This window comes from Podarcis liolepis, assembly GCF_965112155.1.
Source record: "Podarcis liolepis genome assembly, chromosome: 6".
In the NCBI taxonomy this organism is placed as follows: Eukaryota; Metazoa; Chordata; class Lepidosauria; order Squamata; family Lacertidae; genus Podarcis; species Podarcis liolepis.
Genome location: NC_139559.1, coordinates 4,755,609 through 4,778,123, shown reverse-complemented (window position 1 = coordinate 4,778,123; position 22,515 = coordinate 4,755,609). Strand labels below are relative to the sequence as shown.

Sequence of the window (22,515 nt, the reverse complement as noted above, 5' to 3'; positions counted from 1 at the left end):
AAAATTTTCTTCTTCTTCTTCTTCTTCTTCTTCTTCTTCTTCTTCTTCTTCTTCTTCTTAAATTATTATTATTATTATTATTATTATTATTATTATTATTATTATTAGCTGAGTGGGGGGTGCTTGTGTAATCTCACTGTATACAAGTTGTACAAGTGACAATAAAGTATTTCAGTAATATATTGCTGAAGGAATGAAATGTCCCTATTTTCATTGCAGGAATGTTGGTGAAAATCGCAGAGCCCAGGCAGGTTCATAGGGGAGAATTCGGTCCTTCAGATAGCCTGGGCCAAACCTTCTTATGGATAGAGAATATTCTGCAATGCCTTGCAGTACAGCTAAGGTTCTACAATGTGGTTTATTGCCTTCTTCTCATTATTCAAACCCAAGGTGATGCATTGCTTAGGTCCAAACAACGCAAGAGAGACTCTTCGCATTTCTAGTCCTTGTCAGAGATGTTGCAAGAGAAACTTGGAGGAATTCTCCCTTTCCGCCCTGCCAGGCACCCTGGGCCCATGCCAGCTGGGCAAATAAACATCCCAGCCGGCTCTGTTTACATGTTGAGCGGGATCGCTCCTTTGAGATGCTGCCCTTTGGCCTGCAGTTGGGATGGGAACTAGCCCAGCTTTTCCTGCGTCCTAATGGAAACGGGAACGCTTGATGCAAACCCAGCCCACGTTAGGCCGATGGGGCAGGCTTGCGAAGCCCCACTTTGCCCCTCCTGGGAAGCAACTGTGAGGCTGCTGCCACTTCTGGGAGGCTATTGGTGCAGCCCCACAGAATCCTAGAGTTGGAATGGGTCCCAATGAGTTATCCAGTCTAACCTCCTGCAATGCTGGAATCACAGCTAAATAATCTGGCTGTTCTTCTTCAAGCCTGCAAGAACTACTTGGTTTTCTACTGGAACCCGCAGGTCAAATAACCAGAACCAGGTGCAAAACAAGGGGGTGGAACCCTGGAAACACCCAGGACGGAGAAAATGAGGCATTTCCACCACATAGGTAGGGATGCCAGTTCAGGAGCACCCCAGATGCTGAAATTTCAGGACACAAAGCTGAGACCGGGGGGGGGGGGCATGGCAACGTCACTAGTGGAGGCCATTGGTGATGTTGTTGTGACAATCCCCTGATGATGTCATTGGCTGGGCCCTGGAGACGGAGGTTAATTGGGAGAGGGGAGCGGACAGAGTGTCTATGCCAGGGGTCAGCAAACTTTTCCAGACCTTGTGGGGTGGGGGCGGACTATATTTTGAAAAGAAAAAAATATATGAATGAATTCCCATGCCCCCCAAATAACCCAGAGATGCATTTGAAATAAAAGGACACTTTCTACTCATGTAAAAACACGCTGATTTCCAGACCGTCCACAGGCCAGATTTAGAAGGTGATTGGGCCGGATCCAGCCCCTGGGCCTTAGTTTGCCTACCCATGGTCTATATCAGTGGTTCTCAACCTGTGGGTCCCCAGATGTTGTTGGACTACAACTCCCATCATCCCTGAGCTCTGGCCTTGCTAGCTAGGGGTGATGGGAGTTATAGTTCAACAACATCTGGGGACCCACAGGTTGAGAAATGCTGGTCTATATGCTATACTTTGCAGGCATCTCCTGCTGAGCTGAAGCTTGCAAGGAGCAGGCACGGCCCTATTATCATCATAGTTATGGCTGTTATTGTTGTTATTGCTATTATTACTACTAAAGGCCATATTGTTCACCTGGAGATCCATATCCTCCAACCTGCCACCTGGAGAGAGCCAGGTGAATCTGGAGGTCTGGCAACCCAACACACCAGCGCATCTTTTTGCCTTCCCTCCACTGACTTGCCCACCAATTGAAAGGGATGGTTCTGAGAGTTTGTATTCTGTCCTAATCGAGCCACACCTGGAGAATCACATCTGGTTCTGAGCACTGCAGTGCTATAAAGGAGGAGAATCCTGCCAAAGGCTAAAGCCACGATCATTTTGTTTCCTCTGTCCAGTTCTCGGCACCACAATTTAAGCTGGAATGTGTGCAGAGGAGGGCAACCAAGATGATGAAGGGGGCTGAAACCAAGCCTTATGAGTAAATGGTTGAGGGAGCTGGGTATGTTTAGCCTGGAAAAGAGGAGTCCAAGAGGTGATATGAGTTGGCGCATGCTCTGGTTATCTCTCGCTTGGACTACTGCAATGCGCTCTACATGGGGCTGCCTTTGAAGGTGACCCGGAAACTACACTAATCCAAAATGCGGCAGCTTAATCCTCCTCTAAATAAGCAAGGCACAACCTTGATGGCAGAAAGTGAGGAGGATTAAAGAACCTTTTAATGAGGGTGAAAGAGGAGAGCGCAAAATATGGTCTGAAGCTCAACATCAAAAAAGCAGAAGACAGAAGTGCCTGGCATGCTCTGGTCCAGGGGGTCACGAAGAGTCGGACACGAATAAACAACTAAACAACAACAACAACATATAATGCACACATTCAGAAGTTTTGGTTTTTTTAAAAAAAGAACGTTTTTATTGGAAAGCAAACAAGTCAGACAGCTGCCCTGCTTTTGAAAATGATACAAGCAATATACAAAACCGTAGCAGTTGCAGATTTTGCGTTTCACTTGCATTCACTAGAAGGCAACAGCCGAAATTGTATTAAATGCAAGAACGGAGTACCAGCCATCCTCTACTCTGTAGCGCCCCCAAGTGGTAGCTGCAAAAAATGTGTATGTAAAAACAAAGCAAAAAAACAACAACAAAAATATCCCTTTCCTTGGAAAACTTTTCTTTTAAGATGTGGTTGTGTCCATCTTCCATGCAATCACATTTGTTTTTTTCAGCCTAAGTCTCGACAAGGTTTCAAACGGAGGTTGCTATTTACAATGCATTAAAAAAAAACAAAAAACAAAAATACATTTAAAACAAAATTGAAGAAATAAATCTATATGACGAAGAGCATTTTAAATACATTGACATTCTACAAATAAATTCTCTATATTATATATTTATTTATTTATTTATTTATTTATTATTCATAGCAACAATAAAATGTAATTTGCTTTCATCCAGAATCACAGGAACCTATCCAAAAATCTGCATCTTGCTGAAGAAATGTACCTATGTGTAGGCTTACAGTGCAAGTTTTCTCAAAGGCAAGTAACTAAAATAAAGGGGGTAGATTGTTGGGGTTTTGGACCCTCCACAAAGCCTCAGCTGGACAACATAAAGTGGGATGGGGGAGAGGATTTCTTTATTAAGTATAAAAATTAAGCTGATACTTAGCCACGAGTTCACTATGTAGACTCAGTTCCAAGATGCAGATCGGGCGCTGAATGTGGTGCTGTTTTGTACTTTCCCCCTTTCCCTTCCATCCCCCCCTCACTTCCTGCAGTTTGTGCAACCTCTAGGCTGATGAAGAGTTCTGTGGAACTCAAAAGCTCACGCCACTTTTGTGACGTATTGCTCAGTTATCCCAATAAAGGTCTTGCTCAGCTGTGGGTTCCGAAGGTCGCCCTCCTTTGCCACTTATAGAGCAATTGAGATTCCTTCATTTTTCCTGTAGAACTAACAGGATTTCTCCACTGGGAAGTTCCTCCCTGTTTGGGCCTTGTGGAAAACCATCGCTGCTATAGGTTTTGGTCATGCAGGAGAGCTTCCTGTGTGCTGTGTCAGGGAAATGCAACTCTAGGGCCCTGGTTAATTTTCAAATCTGAGGTTTTGTAGCAGGAAGGATGACGGCTATGGGACTGATTTAGCAAACGCACTTTCTCTCTCACTCGCTCTCTCTTCAAAATTTTGACTTGGAAACTCTGCAAGGCCATTGTAGCAGATGGTAGACAGAGACACAGCTCCAACTACAGGATAAATCCTCATGATCTGTCTGTACAAACTGGGTTGGGTTATTTCTCTTCTGGGCCCTGTCCCGGGGCATTTCAGGAGCTGGAGTCACTTCCAGGAGTTCTCCGGCAAGAGAGTTGTCCTTCCTTGACTCTCCAGGCTTGTTGAATCCAAAGTGAGCCCCGATCATAGCTGTCAACTTTCCCTTATTTTGCAGGAAATTCCCTTATTCCAGTGCCGTTTCCCGCTGCTTCCCACCGCTACCCCGGATTGTTAGATATCCCGTAGACTGTCCCCAGGACAGGTGAGGCTGCTGATCTCTTATTTTTGAGGCTGCTGATCCCTTATTTTCAAATCTGAAAGTTGACAGCTATGGCCCCAATGGCTCGGCTCCAGGTGAAGTTAGTTGCCCTTAGTTCCCACTGAAATTGATGAGATATAAGTCGTTCAGTGGCGGAGCAAGCCGATTGGGCGCCTGGGGCTGTGCGCGTGTTCTGCGCCCAGGGGTGGGGCCAGCTACCTAGGGGGCGGGGCTAGTTGTCTGTGGGGCGGGGCAAGCTGGGGCAGGCCACTCCACCAGGCCTCCGAGGCATCTGCCTGCCTCCTCCCAATCAGCCGCCTCACAGCTAAGGGGGAGGCAGTGGGCAGACCATCTGGGGCAACATGGAGCCTGCAGGCACCCAAGCCACCGCGTCACTCCCAGGAGAGACGCGTGGCTCAGGCGCGCTGCGGGCCCCGCGGTGAGTGCCGCCCAGCGTTTTGTCACCCCCCTCAGTGGTGACACCTGGGGCAGTCCACCCCCACTGCACCCTCCTTCCTCCGCCACTGAAGTCGTTATGACCAACTTGTCCCATTGATTTCAATGAGCCCTAACTTCAGCTAACCTAGTCTGGATCCAGCCCATTGAATAGTGCCATTTGGGCTGTAGCCTTAGAGTACCACTTGCTCAGACCCCAAATCTTTCCTCATCCTCCCCCCGTACAGCGGTATGCATTCATTTCATAACAAATTTTAAAATGCACCAAAATTAAGCCAATAGCTCGCAAATGCCAATAGGGATGGATAAAACTAGGTTCATGACTGATATCCCATATATGCACTCGTTCCTCATGTGTCATTCAGGATTATGTGGAAAGTTCCTGCAGTAGAAGTGGAAACAAGAGACATTTTGTTTTCCCAGAATGCCCTGGGTGTTGCATCGTTCCAGGTCGTTAAATGGCAGCTGGCACTCCTCTCCGTGTGCTCCAGAATGACACGACAACCAGGGGCATTCTGGGAAAATAAAGCAAGGGTTGCTGGGAAGATGCAGGCAATGAAATCAAGCTCTGCTGCCGCTGCTCCAAACTTGGGGGCCGAGCCACAATAAACGAGGAAAGGAAGGAAAGCCTGCAGAAGAAAGGAGCTTTTTTGCAAGTGAATAACGAGAACAACTGCCATTTCAATAAACGAAAGGAGTGGCGTTATTAATGCCAAAAACAAATGGAAGAACAACACGGACGGGGGGGGGGGAGATATTCATGCACCCCTCATGGTCGCCTGAATGGAGAGAAACCACTGGAGGCCTTTCAAAGACTTCTTTGACACGGAGCCATCTTGCAGCAAGAGCCTCTCCAACGAAAGTGCGCTGGAGAAGCAGAGCAGAAGGTGACCTGGAGGTCTCAACAGGTCTAGGGGTTGGCTTGCTGGACTCACCACATGCATCAGTGAGCCCCTGTCAACTGCCCAGCCATCACACCTCCTCCTGCGTGAAGAAGACGGAGATCAAGAGATACTCCGGGCAAACCGCTTTGGCATCTGTGCAGAGAGGATCCTGCCTTTATGGGTTCCAAGTGGGGAAGGGAGGCGGGAGAGAGAGAAGGCAAGCATTGCATGGCAGCCTAGCAAACGCATTGTAAGACTTCCCGGCCTCTTCTTAGGAGGAAAGATACGCTGGGGGGCTGCTAGATCCTAGCCAGCTTCTTCCGTTCATCAGTTCTGCTAGGTGAGCTTGCCTGCTCCCAGGCAAAGGGTGCAAGGCAGTCTGGGTCGGCCCATTTGGGAAAGCCAGGAGAGCTGGTTATCCACCCACCTGTGAACACCTGTGGTATATTTGCATTGCTTTGGAAGGAGATAAACACAAGCCTCATAGTTAAAGCTATGGTTTTCCCAGTAGTGATGTATGGGAGTGAGAGCTGGACCATAGAGAAGGCTGATCGCCAAAGAATTGATGCTTTTGAATTATGGTGCTGGAGGAGACTCTTGAGAGTCCCATGGATTGCAAGAAGATCCAACCTCTCCATTCTGAGGGAAATCAGCCATGAGTGCCCACTGGAAAGACAAATCCTGAAGCTGAGGCTCCAAGACTTTGGCCACCTCATGAGAAGAGAAGACTCCCTGGAAAAGACTCTGATGTTGGGAAAGATGGAGGGCACTAGGAGAAGGGGATGACAGAGGATGAGATGGTGGGACAGTGTTCTCAAAGCTACCAGCATGAGTTTGACCAAACTGCGGGAGGCAGTGGAAGACAGGAGGGCCTGGTGTGCTCTGGTCCAGGGGGTCACGAAGAGGCGGACACGAGTAAACGACAACAACAACAAACACAAGCCTACAAGCCACCAAGTCAGGGTGACTTGCCGCCTCTGGAACATAAAAGAATCTGCCTCGTACCAAGTCAGGTCATTGGTCCATCTAGCTCAGCTTGCCTACACTGGCCGGCAGCAGCTCTCCAGGGGTTCAGAGAGGCCTTTTCCAGCCCCAAACAGGTGCTCCACCTTTGAATTACAGCCTCTTTCCATCCTTTGGGAGACGTCCTCCTTCTTCGCTCTTCTCTGAGTCCCTCTGGGGTGCCTTTCCAACGAAGGCTGTGCAGGGAGCGTCAGTGACACAACGCCGTACGGCCCCCGGCATCCTTTTCCATACTGTTCTGTCTCTGCCGGCAATCTGGGGGTGAGGAGGGAGATGCGTGTGTGGCAACAAATTAGGACCTCTAAAGGGGAAACATCTGACAGGCCGCAAAGGCTTCCTTTTCTCTCTTTCTGGAAAGAAGGATTGTGCAACGTGATCTGGATGGAAAAGATGGAAAAACAACAACAATGCGAAAATAGCTGAGGAAGGAACCTCGCAGAGGCAGAGAAAGAAGGTCTTTTTTTTCGTCCACTAGGATGCCCCCTGCTGGACTGCCTCATGTACTGCTCCCCTCCCGGACATTTCCACTTGCTCTGACGGCGATTAAATAACCATGAGAGATTCCAGCTTTTTCTTCCTCCTCTGTTTCCTCTCCCTTTTTGCGTTCTTTTTCTTTTCCTTGTTCTCTGAAAGGCAAAACCAGAACCACGTTTAGTTCAGGGGGTTGTTCAATGCCACATGCAAAAAACAACAGCAACAGAAGCTTTTGGGATATGCATTACTTTTAGCACTGAAAATATCATTTCTAGGCTCTGTAGAAATAATTTAGTTTCAGATGATGATTTAGAGGTAGTAGCAAACCTCCTCACTGCTGCAAAAATGTGTGTAGGAAATAACTGCTGGGGGGCAGGGTGGAAAGTAGTGAATTTCCCATGAGAATGAGATGGTTTGATGACCCTAGTATCCCACAATACTATCTAAATTAGCATTTTATAGGAGATCAAGTCATGAACAGCCCTACAAGTCCTTAGGGTGCTTCCAGACACCCTATTTGCTGAGCATTCACCCTGATCTGTTTGCAACCAGATTAGATGATGCTGGGAATTTAGCAAGCATTTGTTCCAATTGGTTAGCAGGGATGTTAGACGACAGTTGCGTCAAAGGACTTTATTTATTGCAAGAAGTCCCAATCAACTGCGATTCTGCAACCTGAACATGCCAGTATGTAACTGTATCTCACCAGAAAAGAGCGGGAACCTAGAAGCACTCTGAGAGTGCTGGTCTTAAAACAATAAAACACTTACAGCATTCTGAAGACACAATTTAAGACATCTAAAAGCAGTTTCAGTTAACAACGTCATTCCATCCAGAGATCTCGAGTATGCCAGCCTTAGCAGCATCCTGCTTGCAGGAGTGGAAGTATTATGGGATGGGAAATAGGTTGCTTAGCCTCCTTGCCCACCCCCCGGCCACCAACCCTCATCTTGTTCTGTTTCCTGTTAGTGATGATCTGCTGCCATCCTTTATTGTTTCGCAATTGCCATTTGGTGAGTCTTGGGGGATGCTGGTGTTATTTAAAACGTCCTTGCCTTGCTTTGCAGTGTATTCTCTATTTATTTAATGAATTGTAGGAATCTCAATGCCGCTCAGCTTCTAAAATGCTCTTCCTTTCACACAAGTGTCCTGACTGGAAAACTGCATTGGCAAAATTCGGAGCAGTGTGAACTTTCGGTCTGCAGAGCATTCGAGAAAGTGGGAAGTGGGGAGGTTCGCCTTTCAGTGCAAACAGAGACAAATTTCACAGTACCTTGCAGGGAAGTGCCCTGTGCAGCCAATGCAGAACTGCAGTCCATGAACCTGCCGATCCAGTGACATCACCAGTTGATTGGCAGTTGATTGGCAGGTGGGCAGGGCCAGATTTAAGTTTGATGAGGCCATAAGCTCCTGAAGGCAATGGGGCCCTTTATATGTCCAGCTGTCCTTTGTTAACAACAAATTGTCACTGTTTTTTGTGTTGAATATATGCTAGATACCTTGCCAACAAAGGTCCATATAGTTAAAGCTATGGTTTTCCCGGTAGTGATGTATGGAAGTGAGAGCTGGACCATAAAGAAGGCTGATCGCCAAAGAATTGATGCTTTTGAATTCAGGTGCTGGAGGAGACTCGTGAGAGTCCCATGGACTGCAAGAAGATCAAACCTCTCCATTCTGAAGGAAATCAGCCCTGAGTGCTCACAGGAAGGACAGATCGTGAAGCTGAGGCTCCAAGACTTTGGCCACCTCATGAGAAGAGAAGACTCCCTGGAAAAGACCCTGATGCTGGGAAAGATGGAGGGCACAAGGAGAAGGGGACGACAGAGGACGAGATGGTTGGACAGTGTTCTCAAAGCTACCAGCATGAGTCTGACCAAACTGCGGGAGGCAGTGGAAGACAGGAGTGCCTGGCGTGCTCTGGTCCAGGGGGTCACGAAGAGTCGGACACAACTAAACGACAAAAATATGCTAGATGGTAATTTATGGACCTGACAGGTATCTAAAGCCATTTGTACATGTTGCTGTGCAACCAGTCCATGCAGAATGTAGGCACCCTATACACAGAAATGAGCAAACCAGCGATAGTTTAGGGAGCAGGCTAGCAGGCAGGGCCCATGACTTACATCACAGGAGCCTACACAACACAAAACACTGTTGCTGTATGTAGGCTTTATTTTATGTGGTTTCTTTATCCTATATTTTGGAAATCCAGTTTTTTCCTTTAATTTTTTGGGGGGCCCCCAAGAGAGCGGGGCCCTAAGATATAGCTTGTTTAATTTATACAGTGGTACCTCAGGTTAAGTACTTAATTCATTCCAGAGGTCTGTTCTTAACCTGAAACTGTTCTTAACCTGAAGCACCACTTTAGCTAATGGGGCCTCCAGCTGCTGCTGCGCCACCGCCGCACAATTTCTGTTCTCATTCTGAAGCAAAGTTCTTAATATTTCTGGGTTAACAGAGTCTGTAAGCTGAAGCGTATGTAACCCGAGGTACCACCCATCTGGCACTGCAGGTGGGTGTAGTTTGGGGGGAATTGCCTCATGGGCTGAACTGGAACTCTTGGCAAGCTAAACTTTCCCTGTGCACCAGAGGTTTCCCAGCCCTGTCTGGGATTCAGAAACATTGGCAAGTTCCTATCTCTTTGCCCTCTCCCCACAGCATGGCTACCCCTCCCTCCATCCCTCTGCACCTCACCTCCCGGACAGATCTTCTTCAATCGGCACTTCCTGGACTCGGAGAGCGTCTGGCATGCGGCCGCCTCATCTTTGCTGGGCCTGAGGACCTCACGGACCCGGGTCGTCGAGCCCCACTTGGAGCCGCACGTCCGTCCTTGATTGTTGCAGGGGCTCCAGCTGCCCCAGGGACCCACCTCACATTTTTCTGGCGGGGGTGAGATAAGGAAGAAAAACCCACAACCACCATGTCAGAAAACAGGAAGCCGGCTTGGTTTGAGCTTTGTCCATCTAAGTCAGTGGTTCTCAAATGTTGTTGGACTACAACTCCCATCATCCCTGAGCTCTGGCCTTGCTAGCTAGGGGTGATGGGAGTTGTAGTTCAACAACATCCGGGGACCCACAGGTTGAGAAAGGCCGATGTAAGTCCAAGATTGTTTCAGGGGCAGGGAACCCAGGGGCCAGATTTTCTTCCATGGTCTAGAGACACTCCATGGGCCAGTTAAGAAGATCCTTGGGGTTGCATGTGGACCGTGCACCTGAAGTTCACCACCTGTCAGGGACTGGTTGGACATGGAGGAACCAGCTGGGGAACCCCCATGGGAAGAAGGCTTAGAGTCTGGGGATTGGTGGTGGGCCAGGTTGCTCGCCGGAGCAAGACGGTTTGAGCATATTGCACCGATCCTGGTCCCACTGCACTGGCTAGCCATGAGTTTCCGGGCCCAATTCAAAGTGCTGGTTTTGACCTATAAAACCCTAAAGTGACTCAGGACCAGCGGCGTAGCGTGAGTTGTCAGCACCCGGGGCAACGCAAGTAATTTGCGCCCCCTAACCCGGGGCAAGGCACATAATTTGCGCCCCCCAACCCCTAACCTGCGAGTTGCCGCTGGCGCTGCTGCCCAAACGACGCCGCTTGCCCGGAGGAGGAGGGGGGCAGAGAGGGGAGGAAAATGCAACGGCCCAGCAGCTGCAGCAGCAGCGGCGGAGGCGGGGCTGTGAGGAGGGGCTGCCTGGCGCGTCCTCCGCGGCAAGCGCTGAGAGCCGCTGCCTGCCGGGCGCCTTCAGCCGGGCGCCGCGAGACATGCGGCTCTGCTACAGCCTGCGCCCGAGGCTCTTCGGCGACTCCGGAGGCAGCGAGCGCGCCCCCCCAGATGTTGCGCCCGGTGCGGCCTGCCCCCCTTGCACCCCCCACGCTACGCCACTGCTCAGGACCACAATACCTCAAGGACTGCCTCTTTCCATATACCGTATTTTTCGCTCTATAGGACGCACCAGACCATAGGAGTGGGAGAACGGGGGGGGGGGGGAATTCTCCCCCTCTCTGCTCAGCCCCTTCTATTTCTCCCCCCGCTTTGCTGAAGGGGCACTGCGCAGAGAGGGAAAACTGTGCAGTGCCTCTCCAGCGAAGCGAAGCCTGGAGAGCAAGAGGGATAGGTGTGCACTGCCGCCTCTCGCTCTCCAGGCTTCAGGCGGCTATCCACAAGCCTTCGGAGCACAGCGGGAACTCCTGCTGTGCTCCGAAGGCTTGGGGATAGCTGCCTGAAGCCCCCGGAGTGCAGCAGGAACTCCCGCTGCGCTCCAGAGGCTTCAGGCGGCTTCAGTGAAAGCAACGCGAAGCCTCTGGAGCGCGGGGGGAGCTCTCCCTCTGCGCTTCAGAGGCTTCGCGTTGCTATCGCTGAAGCCAAGGAGCCTGCATTCGCTCCATAAGACACACACACATTTCCCCTTAATTTTTGAAGGGGGAAAAGTGCGTCCTATAGAGCAAAAAATACGGTAAACCTACCCAGACCCTGAGATCATCTTCTGAGGCCCTCCTTCGTGTGCCTCCTCCTTGAGAGGTGAGGACGGTGGCAACACGAGAACGGGGCCTTCTCTGCAGTGGCTCCCCTTCTGTGGAATGCTCTCCCCAGGGAAGTTTGCCTGGTGCCTTCATTATACACCTTTAGGCGCCTTTAAAATACCTCGGAAACTGAATTTCATTTTTGGAGATTTTGCCAAAAAGGCTCAACAACTTTCTCCCAACTTTGTGTCCAGCTTTCTGAAATACGGCAACCCTAATGTACTTGTATACATTTTTATTTAATGTAAGTCACTTGAAGACCTTTGAGTGACAAGTGACTGATAAGCATCCCTAACAGAGCCTGGGGTGGGTTCTTCGCGACTCCTTGCCTGGCTTACCTTGGCATTCCCGGGTGCTGTGCTGGGCCACAGTGTCCTGGGGACACGAGCTGAAGCATTTGCCTTTGTGCAGGTAGAATTGCTCTTTGCATTTCATGCAGAAGTCTTTGCTGAAGCAGCTGTCGCAGCTGGGAGACCGGCACTCTGCACGGGGCAACAGAGAATAAAGTGGGAGGGAGGGAGGGAGGTCAGCAACACCTTGCCATATATTTATTTCTTCCTGGATATCTCCAACCCACTTCCCACGGCAACAGGACTCTCCCAACTCTACAGTTCTATGATTCTATAATTCTGATGGAGGAATCTGCCAATTTCATTTTCTTCCGGGTTTGCATTTTCAGCCTGTGAGTTCAGTTCAGCTTATTTATCAGTTTGATATTATTATTATTATTATTATTATTATTATTATTATTATTATTATTATTATTTGTCTATAAAAATTCATATGCTTTCCCATGCATTTTTCATGAATTATACACAGTTTTGCAAACAATCCTGCCCATTATAATGCATTCTTGTATGTTGTTTAAACAACATGTGCATTTTTCTATATAAGGTAAAGGTAAAGGGACCCCTGACCACTAGGTCCAGTCGCGGACGACTCTGGGGTTGCGGCACTCATCTCGCTTTATTGGCCGAGGGACCCGGCGTACAGCTTCCGGGTCATGTGGCCAGCATGACTAAGCCACTTCTGGCGAACCAGAGCAGCACACGGAAATGCTGTTTACCTTCCTGCCGCAGTGGTACCTATTTATCTACTTGCACTAGTGTGCTTTCAAACTGCTAGGTTGGCAGGAGCTGGGACTGAACAACGGGAGCTCACCCCGTCGTGGGGATTCGAACCACCAACCTTCTGATCGGCAAGCCCTAGGCTCTGTGGTTTAACCCAGAGCGCTACCTGCTGTATACTTTCCCCTATTAAACACGTTTTTGCAATACTATTTGTCCAGGGAACTGCAGAGCAAAATTCAGAGGAGTGCAGGTTCTGAAGGTTTCATTTTGGGAAATGAAAATGAGGTAGTTTGGCTTTGCAATTCCCCTCCCCAGCTGCAACCTCCACAGAACAGAGAGGTCAGACCTCTGAACGAACCAAGGGCCAGTGATAAGGAGTCCCACTGGGATAGGAGAGACCCGCTTGCGCAATCAGCCACCTACTAATGCAACGGTTGACCTCTTGGCCTCGCACCCCAAAGTATCCCGGTGGACAGGCGTGAACGCAGGCCCCGTACTGCCGGATCCCGTCCCTCCAGATGAGCAGGAAGAGCCTCTGCTGGCAGGAGATGCAGCCGTTGTCCTCCGAACACATGACGCACCCGGTGCAGTTCTCAAACAATGTGGTGGTTACTGGTAGGGAGAGAGAGGAATCAGAGATGGGAGAGAGGCAGTGAACAGGGACTATTGGCAGCATGAGCAGTGCTAGATTTACATATAAGCTAAACAAGCTATAGCTTAGGGCCCCACTCTCTTGGGGACCCCCCAAAAAATTTAAAGGAAAAAAACTGGATGTACATTTCCAAAATACAGTCATACCCTGGGTTACAGCTGCTTAAGGTTGCATCTTTTCGGGTTGCGGACTGCTGAAACCTGGAAGTACCAGAACGGGTTATTTCCAGGTTTTGGCGGTCGCACATGCACAGAAGTGCTAAATCACGTTTTGCACATGCGCAGAAGCGCCTAATTGCAACCTGTGTGTGCGCAGACACGGGTTGCGAATGCTGTGGGTTGTGAATGTGCATCCCGCACGGATCACATTCGCAACCCAAGCATCCACTGTATAAGATTAAAAGAAACACATAAAATAAAACCTACATACAGCAACCGTGTTTTCTGTTGTGTAGGCTCCCACGATGTAAGTTATGGGCCCCGCCTGCTAGCCTGCTCCCTAAAATATCACTGGTTTGCTTATTTCTATATATAGGGTGCCTACATTCTGCATGGACTGGTTGCCAGGAAACATGTGCAAATGGCTTCAGATACCTATTCGGTCCATAAATACACCATATAGCATATATTCAACAAGAAAAACAGCGACAATTTGTTGTTGACAAAGGACAGCTGGCCATATAAAGGGCCCCATTACCTTCAGTAGCTTAGGGCCGCATCAAACCTAAGTCCAGCCCTGAGCATGAGGCAAACCCTCAAAGTGTCCCTATTTCCCAGGGACAGTCCTGGAATTACGAAAGCCATCCCAGCTTCTGCTTTGATCCTGGATGCAGAATGTCCCTTTTGAGCTTGTCCTAAGTGGCAGCTGTGGCTGCAGTGGACATGAGAGAGGATCCTGTGGCCTCTCTGTAGCCTCTCCATGGCTGGGTAGCTCATAGCAGCTGCTGGAGAGCTAGTGAGGAGGATGGAAGTCTGATGCCATCAAGGGCCACCTCCCCTGACTCTGAGGGGCAGGTAGAGGTCAGGGCCACCCTGGGCAGGAAGAAAGGGGGAGCAGAAAAGAGCACAAGGGGTATTGGTTGTTGTTGTTTTAATGCTTTGTGCATCTGCGTCTAACCTTTCCCCTCTCTAAGATTTATTTATTGGCGTGCGTTTTTCCTTTTGTAAATCTACAAAAGGGCGTGTGTGGCTGTGTCCCATTGGCAAAGTGGTGGAGACACTCACCCTTCTTCCGACAGGAAAGGCTCTGCAATCATTGTTTATTTCAACTCGCTTGTGGGAACAACTCAGAGGCCGTGAAAGAAGGAAGGTTAACAACAGGCAGATTTAAAGGCACTATTGGAAATGCCTATTAAAAACAGCAGAGATATAAGATGATGGCCACCTCATGAGAAGAGAAGACTACCTGGAAAAGACCTTGATGTTGGGAAAGATGGAGGGCACAAGGAGAAGGGGACAACAGAGGACGAGATGGTTGGGTGGTGTTCTTGAAGCTACCAGCATGAGTTTGATCAAACTGGCAGTGGAAGAGGCAGTGGAAGACAGGAGGGCCTGGCATGCTCTGGTCCAGGGGGTCACGAAGAGTCGGACACGACTAAACGACTAAACAACAACAACATAAGATGATCAGAGTCCCCCCGAACTTGAAACATGGGAAGTCCCAATAAAATTTTTATAATTCGGCAGAATATTTGGATTATTTGATATGTATATGTATAATTTGGAATATTTAATGTGATTTGATTGGATTGTTAAAATGGAAAACTTAATAAAAATGATTTTTAAAAAAGGAAAGGCTCTGCAAATTCCACAAACGTTAAAATATTAACCTCAGCTGTCAAAATGCACAAGCCCAGTAAAACATTGACATTATAAGCATCCAGAATGAAAACATGCAATAAAACAATCTCATTAAAAACTGCGCAGCAGATGGAACAGGCTGAGAGATTGTAAAGCTCAGGGATTTTGGAGTGTAAGCCCTTTGGGGTCAGGGACTTGTCCCTTCGTTTTTGCAAAGCATCCTGTGCGTGGATGGTATACTATAAAGAACAAAGTTTGGGCCAAAGATGTGGCTTTGAAATGGTGTTCCAGGAAAACCTGAGGTTGCTTGGAAGCAGGTCTCCATGAGAAAGTCAATAATGGCAGACTAAAGGTAAAGGGACCCCTGACCATTAGGTTCAATTGTGACCGACTCTGGGGTTGCGGTGCTCATCTCGCTTTATTAGCTGAGGGAGCCGGCGTACAGCTTCCGGGTCATGTGGCCAGCATGACTAAGGCACTTCTGGTGAACCAGAGCAGCGCACGGAAACACCATTTACCTTCCCGCCAGAGCGGTACCTATTTATCTACTTGAGCTTTGACGTGCTTTCGAACTGCTAGGTTGGCAGAAGCAGGGATCGAGCAATGGGAGCTCACCCCATCGTGGGGATTCGAACCACCGACCTTCTGATCGGCAAGTCCTAGGCTCTGTGGTTTAACACCACCTGTGTCCCTAATGGCACACTAGCTTCCCTGAAAAACAGGAAATCAGCACTACAGATCTTCCCGTGCAATGCACAGACCCAGACAGTGTCCATTTTTATTTACCAGGCAACAGGGAGACCCACACAACAGACCTTGCCAATGCTCTCTGGTAATGGACACGGGGATATAGGAAACCAGCTGTGGTATTGAGTAAGTAAGCAAGACACAGTGGGCAGGATCACCTACAGCCATCTGGGGGAATGATCATAGCTGAGGGGCCTTGCATGCAGAAGGTTCCATATGGGAAGCGGGAGAAGGAAGTGGGATAATCAGCTTTACACACACGAAGCAAACTCCACACCCTCCAACCTGGTGCCCTCCAGATGTTTTTGATGACACCTGTCACCATGCTTCCTCCAGGCACTGAGTCTCATCCCTGTACTCTCTGACAGAAGCCACCAGCAAGTTATCAAGATGAGCTACTCCACCAGCGATGGATGAGTCTTGGCAATGTTGGCTTCTCTCAATTTCTCATTCTCCACATCTATGATTTCTGTTCATCCCACTTCCACATCTGTCTTCAAGAAGATACTAACACATTTTTGCTAGCATTTTTTTCCTATTACGATGCATTTTTAAAAGTTACTTTCACTAACACATGCATTTTTGTGAACACTTTCCCCAGGACTTTTTTCCCAGGAGGAAAACTCACCGGAACTCAGTTCTGACACCTCTCAGGTGGGTGCCATTGCCATTCTAAGAGCAAGAGGGAGGCATTCATGGTGAGTTCTGGCACCTCTTTTTCTAGAAAAATAGCTCTGACTTTTCCTGATATTCATCCTAGCTAGTAGTCACTGATAGCCCTCTCCTCCATGCATTCTTTCCAATCCTCTTTTAAAGTCATTCAAGCTGATGGTCAGCACTCCCTCTTGTGGGAGTGAGTTCCATAGGTCAACATGCACTGTTTGAGAAACTTTGTCTGTTCTGAATCTTCCAAATTGCATCACAAAATTCAGAGAACTGCAAATTTCAAAGGGAGCCATTTCCCCCCCCCCATCTGCTTCCTAGTTCCAGAAGAGCAAGTCAGGCAGCTTCACATTAGAATGTAAACGGAATCCATTTCCATGTGGTTTAAGCAGTAGTGCTTCATGTGGTGAAAGCCACCAAGGAGTCTTTTGTTCCAGCAGGTCTTTCTATATCTCCCATACTCTCATTAATGATTTCCTAATTATATGGTTATAAAAACTTCTGTGAACCTTCCTTTCCCAGACCATAAATAGGCATGCCAGCCAAATCTGTTATTGTGTCCTTCTAATTCTAATCCCTCTTGCTTTTCCAACCTCATCCAGTCCCTGATCCATACCAAACAGGCAGATTCATAATACAATTTAAGGTCTGGGAGGGCAAACACACCTCTATCTTTCACATCTGTAAGTATTTTATATTTTATCCTTGGCCCTTATCCCTACCCAACAGTATGCAGTCCTTTAAAGGAAACTAGAATTGTGCCCATTCCCCTGTCTGGCCAAGAGAGGCAATTAAGGTGAGGCAATGCACCTGTACCCACTTCCAGTTCCAAGATTTGGATAAGACAAGCATCTTTCAGAGCAGGGTTTGGGAACCCCCATGGATCCAGTTTGACAGGAGGGAGGGGCTTCCCACCTGTCATTCACCCGACCCAAGGTGACCCACTTTGGCCCAATGTAGTTTGATATCAGACTATGCCGCTGGAGGAAAAGCGCTTTGCAAATGCCCACTGTCAACTGATCCTTGGCACTTGCAAAACCCAGTCCACATATATTACACCAGGGATAGGCGGGCAGGACTTGGCCAAAATGCCCCCGCAAGACCAATGGGGAGACTTGGTGGTCCCCACACTGCACAGTCCCAGCTGTCTGGTGTTGATGTGGAACAGGCATCTAGATTTCGCATGGGCCAAACTGGTCCTTTCTCAGAGTGAGGCACAGAATGCAGAGGGCCTGTGCTGCTACCAAGGGGGGAAGATATAGAGGAGGGGGCAGCGGTTTTTGTGATTTGGGGACTATCATGCTCACCATCTGAGGGATTAAGAAGGACCGAGAATGGTTTTCATCCTGCTCAGAGATTGTTGTACGCTCATCTTCAAAACCTGTGTTTCTTCAGTCACCCTGACCAGTCCCCCAAATAGTGCAATTGTGAAATTGAAATTTGTATTTAAGCTTACTAACAAAAAAATAATAGTGATGGCAATTGTTCCATCCTGACATCCATTGTTTCTGACTTGAATTTGAGCGGAGGAGAACCGACAGAGAGCCAGGATCCCAGAACAATTATGGAATGGAACCGTTCCATTCCACTCATCCCTAATTCCAAGACATTTTGGCGCCTGGAACAGAACATGCAAATCGTGCTCCCCATGCCCACAGCCAATGTGGTTAAAAGAATAATACTACGACAAACAAAATATCTTGATGCTTCCCCCAAATCTGCAGCGTTCGTTTCTGCATGGAGATGTCTCACACCCTGTCCTCATCGGGCTGGTCTTACTAACTCCACCATTATCACCACTGCGCTTCTAGAATAATAGAACTGTAGAAGGGATCCTAAGGGTCATTTAGTCCAACCCCCTGAAATGCAGGAATCACAATTACAGAATCCCTGGCCATCCAACTTCTGCTTAAAAACTTCCAAGGAATGGACTATGCAGAACTAGATAAATTAACAGGAAAGGTCCGAAACCGACGAGATCACAAATTTACCGAGGACTGGAGTAAATTTGTGGGCTATATGAAAAGCATATGTGATGCACAAATAACGTTGGTGGGTTTACAGGAAGCTTTGTGAAGAAACAATATTAGGAACACTGTAAAAAAGGGAACAAGGGAATAGGTTTAAATCAAATCAAAAGGCAATGTTAAATTCAGAATTGCGGATAGAAGATTAGAAAACGGAAGATTCGCGGATGAGCTGAAGGAAGTCAAAATTATGTATCTGTGACAATATTGAAAATGTATGTTTAAATCTTGTATTGGAAATTGAATAAAAATAATTTGAAAATAAAAAATAAAAACTTCCAAGGATGGAGAGTCTTCTGAGGGAGACAGTTCCACTGCTGAACAGTTTTTACTGTCAAAATGTTCTTCCTAATGTTTCCTGGTGCTTTCTAATGCCAACATCTTCCACACGTACCAGCCTCCCTCATTTCAGTGGTCTCCCCCCCCCCCCGCCAGATCACTCCAGCAAGTTTCAGTGTGTCAACAAAAAGCCCAGCTTTAAGTAGACACAATAAGAATTGAGCAGTGGTTCTCCAAGGGTGTGGTGTGAGGATGGCGAGTGTGGTAGGAAGATCCAGGGACCCTCAAAGAAACATCTAAACCTTTCAGTGTAGCACGGTATGAAAATAAAACTTTTTTGGACACACAACTACAAACAGTATCTGCGTCTATCTCTCTTCAAGAGCGTTGGCTATTCTGCTGTTCACCACAAACATATAGTTGGGAACAGGGATTTTCAACTCTGGCGAATATGAAAGGAAAAGAGAAAGGCTTCTTTGTGTCAATGAGGAGACGAGAATTTGTCTTTCTCAAATCAGACCTCATCTAAATGAGATGGCCCAGCAAAAGCAAGCTCACACCTCTTGTGGAATCATAGAATTGGAGAGCTGGAAGGGACCTTGAGGGCAGAGAGCAAAATAAGGCAACCTCTCTGCAATCTGAAGATGAATCAATAGAACCTGAAGGTTGGAGGGGACCTTGCAAGCCATATTTTGCTACCCCACTGCTCTGTGAAGAAAATCTGGACTTTGAGCATCTCCCACAGACGCTCCTCTGGATTCTGCTTGAAGAGCCCACCAGGAAATTGGTTCCATTGTCGGGACGTTTCCACTAATGCTCAACCGAACTCTATCCTCCTGCAATGTCAGCACCTTCCATCTAGTCCTGGCCCCTGGGAGGCAGCAGAGAGTAGCCTTTTGTCCCGGTCTGTGTGTCAGCCCTTCAGGTATGTGGAGAGAGACAGAGAGTGATATTATTGCCACCTCTCACTCTTCCCTCCTCTAGGCTAAACATACCCACTTCCTTCCACCTTTCCCTATATGATTCCTCGTGAGATTCATAAGCAGGGCATCTCCTACCATCGTAGAATCATAGAATTGTAAAATTGGAAGGGACCTCAAGGGTCATTTAGTCCAACCCCCGGCAAGGCAGGAATATTTTACCCAACGCAGGACTCGAACCCACTGTTAGAATTCCTGGTTTGTGACTGCAGTCAATGGGATTGTTGTCTATCACATGACGGTGTATGTTTTGACTCCACAGAGTGGGAAGTGATGGAGACAGGATGTTTGTGTTACTGTGTTCCGTGAAGTGGGACTATTGTCCTTTGTTCTTTCTCTTTGCTGTCTGATGCTAGAGAGAGAGGGAGCCATGTTGCAGTGCTCCGTGTGTGTTTATATGTAAATAAAGTAGATTAGCCAAAATGCTGAGTTGTTGAGGTCTGTTACGCAAACTGCGAACACTCTGTGGATCCCTAAGTGTGCTGATGTCTGTTGGCATCGTTCGCTGTGATGTTCAGGCAGAAGAAAAGCTTTTGAATCTCCCAAACGAACGACCAGGAGGGAGAGAACATGCCAGTCAGGCGTGTGTCTCTGCCAGGGTCCTACTCGAGTGTAGGCTGAGCTCCTGACACCCACAACCCTGAGTTTAAGAGTCTTGTGCTCCTGGAAGGAGGAGGAGGAGGAGGAGGAGAGGAGGAGAGGAGGAGAGGAGGAGTTTGGATTTGATATCTCGCTTTATCACTACCCGAAGGAGTCTCAAAGCGGCTAACATTCTCCTTTCCCTTCCTCCCCCACAACAAACACTCTGTGAGGTGAGTGGGGCTGAGAGACTTCAGAGAAGTGTGACTGGCCCAAGGTCACCCAGCAGCTGCATGTGGAGGAGCGGAGACACGAACCCAGTTCACCAGATTACGAGTCCACCACTCTTAACCACTACACTACACTGGCTCTCTGTTTGCCCTGTGTCAATAATGGATTGCCTAGTTTTGTGGGCACTGGGTTGCAGGAAGTGGGGTTAGTGAATCCAGAAGGAAACCTATCCCATGAACAGAGGAAGTTGTTCTGTACCCAGTCAGACCACAAATGCACCTAGTCCAGAACTGTCTACTTTGCCGGTGCATCTTCCGGTTCTCAAGGTGAGGAGATTCCCTGTCTTTTAACTGGAGACCCCTTTTAACTGGAGGTGCCAGAAATAACCTGGGATCATCCATATGTGGGCCAGGCACTCTCTTGCTAAGCTGTGGCCCAAGGCAAACTGGACTAGACAGCAACTTTTCATTGTCCTTTGCAAAAGCAGCCAAACTTCAACAATGGCTGCACCCCAACCCTGGCAAGCTCCTTTGTGACATGGGTATTATTTGACATGGGATGCAGGTGGCGCTGTGGGTTAAACCACAGAGCCTAGGACTTGATGATCAGAAGGTCGGCGGTTCGAATCCCCATGACTGGGTGAGCTCCCGTTGCTCGGTCCCTGCTCCTGCCAACCTAGCAGTTCAAAAGCACGTCAAAGTGCAAGTAGATAAATAGGTACTGCTCCGGCGGGAAGGTAAACGGCATTTCCATGCGCTGCTCTGGTTCGCCAGAAGCGGCTTAGTCATGCTGGCCACATGACCCGGAAGCTGTACACTGGCTCCCTTGGCCAGTAAAGCGAGATGAGCGCCGCAACCCCAGAGTCTGCCACGAATGGACCTAATGGTCAGGGGTCCCTTTACCTTTACTTTTTATTATTTGACATGGCTGCTGCTACCGAGAGAGGTCAGAATCCTTTCCTCCCATTACTAATGCACCTGGGAGTCATAAGACGTTATGGTTTGCATTTGTCAAATGCTGGCTGCGTCACTTTTTCAGGCTCCGTCTCAAAGGATCTCCCTGTGACATCATGTCATGTTTGATTTGATCTAGTTTTCTTTCAACTTCTCTTTTAAAAATATACCTCTGTTTCCTTCTCTTCTGGGCCCTTAGTGCGAAAAGAAAAAAGAAAAAGAAAAAAGTACCGTATTTTTTGCACCATAACACTCACTTTTTTCTTCCTAAAAAGTAAGGGGAAATGTCTGTGCGTGTTATGGAGGGAATGCCTATGGGTGGCATGCCTATGGATTTTCCTCCTCTAAAAACTACGTGCGTGTTATGGTCGGGTGCGTGTTATAGAGCGAAAAATACGGTAGTTTTACGGGAATTACCAATGGAACGGTATCACCAGTTGCAATGTATTTCCCTTCATGAAGCTGAAACTGAGTTTTTGGTGGAAATAAAATGTTTGGGCCTAATTCAGATCAAACATGAAACTGTACTTTCCCTGTACATCAATGAACCTCATGCTTGGACTCTGTCCCCACCCTTTCTCTTCCTTTTTTGCACACTGGAGGAGGGAACTGCAAGCACCCACTTCCTGTTTTAAACAAACCGCAGTTCCCCATGACGTCCAAACCCAGGGAACTGTGGCTTGATATAACTGTAGTTTCCGCATGCTTTGTCCTCACTGTAGATTAATCCCAGGTCTCTGAGTTCAGGTGTTGCAGGGAACTGTGGCTTTTTGAGGATCGAGAACAAAAGTCTACTGGCTTCTCTTTGTGGCATGAAATTGGCACATAGAAGAGGAGGAGTGTGTGAGCCCATTTCCTGCTGTTTCTTAACCAGTCTGTGCCTTCGCCTTTGAGGTGCAACTTATACCATGACTGTCCACACACTTCCCTGCTACTGCTCCTTTGATGGAGGGCTTGATCTAATAAAATGACTCACCCCTTTGGCCAGCCTGATGAATCACGTAACCAGAGAATGCACAAACCCTTTTCCGGTTAGATTAAAAAGCCGGGGCCCATATTTGGACAAATGAAGGCAGATATCCACCT

The 22,515-nt window shown here is 48.0% G+C and overlaps 1 protein-coding gene across 2 annotated transcripts in view; it reads right to left on the bottom strand.

Moving 5' to 3' along the window:
- Positions 1-6,163: 6,163 nt before the first annotated feature.
- Positions 6,164-22,515, bottom strand: part of RSPO4 (R-spondin 4) — a 38,280-nt gene continuing 21,928 nt past the window's right edge. For both annotated transcript variants that reach the window (XM_083507751.1, XM_083507750.1), the window contains exons 3-6: positions 12,943-13,131; positions 11,788-11,931; positions 9,632-9,817; positions 6,164-7,089 (exon numbers count right to left, since the gene is read on the bottom strand). In XM_083507751.1, the coding sequence (XP_083363877.1) occupies positions 7,007-7,089; positions 9,632-9,817; positions 11,788-11,931; positions 12,943-13,131 (602 nt within the window). In that variant the 3' untranslated portion in view covers positions 6,164-7,006. The remainder of the gene's footprint in view (positions 7,090-9,631; positions 9,818-11,787; positions 11,932-12,942; positions 13,132-22,515) is intronic.